General features: G+C 53.1%; 1 protein-coding gene across 1 annotated transcript; it reads right to left on the bottom strand.

The window, feature by feature from the left end:
- Window positions 1-298: 298 nt before the first annotated feature.
- LOC100908256 (uncharacterized) lies at window positions 299-3,013 on the bottom strand. The gene has a single exon (XM_003739562.1). The coding sequence runs from the start codon at window positions 3,011-3,013 to the stop codon at window positions 299-301; it is 2,715 nt and encodes a 904-aa protein (XP_003739610.1).
- Between the last annotated feature and the right edge of the window lie 1,111 nt (window positions 3,014-4,124).

The following is a 4,124-nucleotide window of genomic DNA, read 5'->3' as shown; positions in this document are numbered from 1 at the left end:
ACCGAGTTTTTCGATGAACTTGTTCTGCGTTCTGTTCGAGAGATAAGTAAGTTGCCTCGATTTCGACAGCTGGACCCTTACGAGGTGCTCTCGCAAAACCGGATCGTACTTGGCTACCAAATGAACAAGCTCCAAAAAGTTCCCTCGACTGGAGTCTCCTCCAAAATCGGAGTCGTACTTCTGCTGCTCAAAATGACCTCGGAATGCTTGATTCTGCTTCGCGAGGTACTTCACTATGTCCAGCAGCCTCTGCAGAACTGCCTCGAGTTTCTCCGTTTCCATCTCAATCTGTCTTCGCCTATGATCGTCTATCGTCGCTATTCTTCTCGAGTCTCATGCGCATCTCGTCCCATTCGGTGTCATTGAAGCGTTTGGAAAGACGCCATCGAAAACTGTTGGCGACAAGATTATTACGGGCGCGAGTAACGACGAACAGCCGCCGGGAGCGCGTATTGGTCAAGCGCGTTACGAAGAAATTTCGTAGGAAATGGGAGCGCTGGATGGACGAAGCGAGCTTGAGGTCCTTCCTGTCTAGGATTTCAGAGATGGGTAGTAGCGAATCATAGTCAGGTTCGGCACGACACTTAAAGGCGACTCTTCTGATGAATTTACGTTGGAATTTCTCGAGGAGAGCGAGGGACTTCTTGAGCCAGGGACGCCATGCCTCGGATCCGTAAAGGAGGGAGGGGAGGACGAGAGCCTGATAGGCTTTGTAGTATACGGCGGGGAGTCTACAATTGAAAGCTCTGAGTACAAAGTTGGCCGTTCTGCCGGCTCTAGCTACAGCCGTGAGGATGTGTTTCTCTGGCTTAAGGTCAGACGTGAATAAGACACCGAGATCCTTAACATCTCGAACTTCGGGAATGGTTTCGCCGAGGAGAGTATAGCTGTGTTGGTTGTCATGGAGTAGGTGAAGGGTAGCAGATTTAGATGAGGAGATGAGGAGTTTCCAGCGTTGGGCCCAGCGACCGATGTTGGAGAGAGTTTCTTGTAACGCTTCGGCTGCCCCTGGTTTGGAGGTGTCTGCGAATATTTTGGTGTCATCAGCGAAAGTGCGGTGATGAACACCCTCGACGATTTCATGCTTGAGATCAGTCGTGAAGAGAAGATATAATAAGGGTCCAACGACGCTGCCCTGGATTACTCCAGAGGGGCAGGGGTAGGAGTTGGAGAATGAAGATTCGACTCGGACACGACATGAACGGTCGGCCAGAAAGTTGGCGAACCATTTACATAGTTCATCAGAGAGCCCAAAGGAAGGGAGCTTTGAGATAAGTAGGCCATGGTTGACCACATCGAAGGCGGCGCGGAAATCAATATAAATGACATCGGCTGTTGCGGAGTGGTCATTGAAGGCGGTTATCCAATGATTTTGTGCGTCGATGAGTTGGAGCACAGTAGACCTATTCGGACGGAAGCCGAATTGGTTGGGGTCAAGGAGGTTATTGGATTCGCAGTGGGCGAGAATGTGATTGGAAAGTATGCGTTCAAGGACTTTGCTAGCAATAACATTGATGGAAATGGGCCTGTAATTTGAGGCATCAGTGCGCGCGCCCTTGGACTTGTAGACTGGGGTGACGTAAGACATCTTCCAAGCATCGGGGACCGTTCCCGTGCGGAGAGAGAGGTTGTACACGCATTGTAAAGGATGAGCTAGTCCAAGGGCGGCCCTGGAGAAGAAGATAGGAGGTAGTCCATCGGGGGTGACGGTCAGCTTACTCCCGAGAGAACGTAGAGTGGTGTAAACCGTGTGTTCGTCGATGAAGGGATCAGCCAGAGGTGGGGCGGGAGAGTGTGAGGTGTAGACCGGGATAGGAGATCCGTCATCCGAGGTGAGTGAGGATGAGAAGTGGTGTGCAAGTTGGTCGGCTTTTTCCTGGGCTGATGAGAAAATGCGGCCATCATGCGATTTGAGGAGTGAGACTCCCGTTGAGCCACCCATACGACTCTGGGCATAGCGGTAGAAGTCACGCGGGTCGTCTGAGGTGGCAACGCGCGTCTCAACAAGGGTTCGCTCGCGAGTGACCAGGCGGTCAATGTCGGCAATAAGTTTGTCCTGAGAAGCATGGTCGCTCACAATGGGGAGTCCGCTGAGTCGATCACACAGGAGGGCAATGTGGTCAGGGAGACCATTTATTCTCTGTTTGACGGATCGCCTGGGGATGTGGGCATCCCGTAAGTCGTGACAGAGTCGCAGGAAAGAGCCGTAGAGTCCATTTACGTCGTCGCCAAAGCTAGCGGTTAGCTCAGGCCATGGCATGGAGAGCAGCCGATCAGAGATCGAGTCGTAATCGCCATGCCTGAAATCGTACGCAGGACTTGGGGGCGGCCCTGTAATGGTGGGAAGTGTGAGGGTGAATGACAACAGGGAGTGATCAGATCTGATCGGGGCAGTTGAGGCAGTGATATCACCAAGGATATCACCATCGTCGTTTGTGAGGATGAGATCAATTGTGTTACCGCTGCGATGAGTAGGGGAAGTGACCATTTGGGACAGCCCGTGGAATGAGGTGAAGTCTCTGAATACCTCTTCTTTAGAGCGAGAGTACTCATCAGATGACGAGGGGCACGATAAGGACGCCCAATCGATGGCCGGCATGTTGAAGTCGCCGCAACATATAACCAAGGAATCGGAGGAGAGCAGTTGCTCCAGCTCATCGGTGAATGTGGAGATCCTGTGGAAGCCATCCTCAGAGCTCTCGCTCCACGGGGGATAGTAACACGAGATGAGGCGGATGGCTCGATCGGAGATGAATAGGTCGCAGGCACAAATCTCGCTGCTACATTGGAGCACGAGGGGGCTGCAATTGAGAAATTTACGCACAAGGATACAAACGCCACCTCCCGGCTTAGAGCCAGAGCGATCGCGTCTGAAGACTTCAAATGTGCCATTGAGCGACAACTCGGCTTCACCGATCGAGTCAGGCTTACACCAAGTTTCGCAGATAAAGATGAGGTGTACATTATACTTGAGGCAATAGTTGAGCAGTACGTCGAGTTTGCCGGGTGACATAATGCTCGCGGCGTTAAGGGAGACAGCATTAAGTCAGCTGAGGTTTTCCAGCCTACCAGCTGTCTCCTCGATTCTATCTTCCAGTAGAGAACGTCCGCGGAATCTGTTGATAAGGACTCCCTCGGGCCAGCTGTCAGCACAGATCAGCTTGCTCGGCTCACCATCGCAACAGGTGATGACGAATGATGCGAAACAACCCGTGCTCTTCTTGAACTTGGCGACCGAGTTTATACCCTGCGATAGTGTGGACGCGTGGTCGAACACCGCTCGGGCAGTGGTGGACGGTTCAAGTCGTGATACGAAGATATTTGTAGAACGTGGAAGACGTGGCGCGGCACTGAGGGGGCATGCAATGTTCCCAGTTCCCACAATGGGCTTGCTTCTTCGTGGTTTAGTTGCAGTGGGCGGAGTATGGGTGTGAGGGTCTTGTATAGGAGTTTGCTTGCGGCTCGCGCGACTACTCGCGAGAGTGTCCTGCAAGGAGACCGGCGCGAAAGGAGCCGGCGATGATTGCATAGCAATAGATGCGGCCGGTTGGGACACGGGCGGAGGCTTCGGGCCGACTAGGCGATTTCGCCCGTTTTGCTTGGCATGTGAGCTGCTACGGGCACGCCCCGACTTTCGACCAGTACCGGCAGGTTCCACGGCTGACAGGGCACGACGGAGATCGCTGATCTCATGCGCCTAGGAGTCAATTTTTGCGTGAAGTTCCAGCATCATGTTCGTGAGCTGGATAACACGGACGAAGACGTGCTGTGCATTGGGGGCCTTTTTGTCGGCAGATGAGCACTTTGAGCAGAGTCCAGCCATTTCCTTCTCGACATAGCAGCTCTCGTGGATGAATTTGTCACAGCGCCCCATGCAAGCGAGCAGGGGGCCCTTCACACCGTTCTGCTCGAGGGAGCCGCAGAAGGCGCATGAGACATGCAGAGCCATCGAGGAGTACGTCGGTCGGAAATACTAGTCAGAATAGGTCCACAGGGGGCACAGTAGATTAACTGGCACGATTTTCCACAGGGTAACGTGATATACACGAATTAGTGGGAGAATTATCGGGAGCGGCGTGAAAGTTGTCACTGCCGTCCGATAGCAGACGATCAGCGATCGTTCG

The sequence above is a fragment of the Galendromus occidentalis genome, unplaced genomic scaffold, assembly GCF_000255335.2.
Source record: "Galendromus occidentalis unplaced genomic scaffold, Mocc_1.1 scf7180000076553, whole genome shotgun sequence".
In the NCBI taxonomy this organism is placed as follows: domain Eukaryota; kingdom Metazoa; phylum Arthropoda; class Arachnida; order Mesostigmata; family Phytoseiidae; genus Galendromus; species Galendromus occidentalis.
This window is presented reverse-complemented; position numbering and strand designations above follow the sequence as displayed.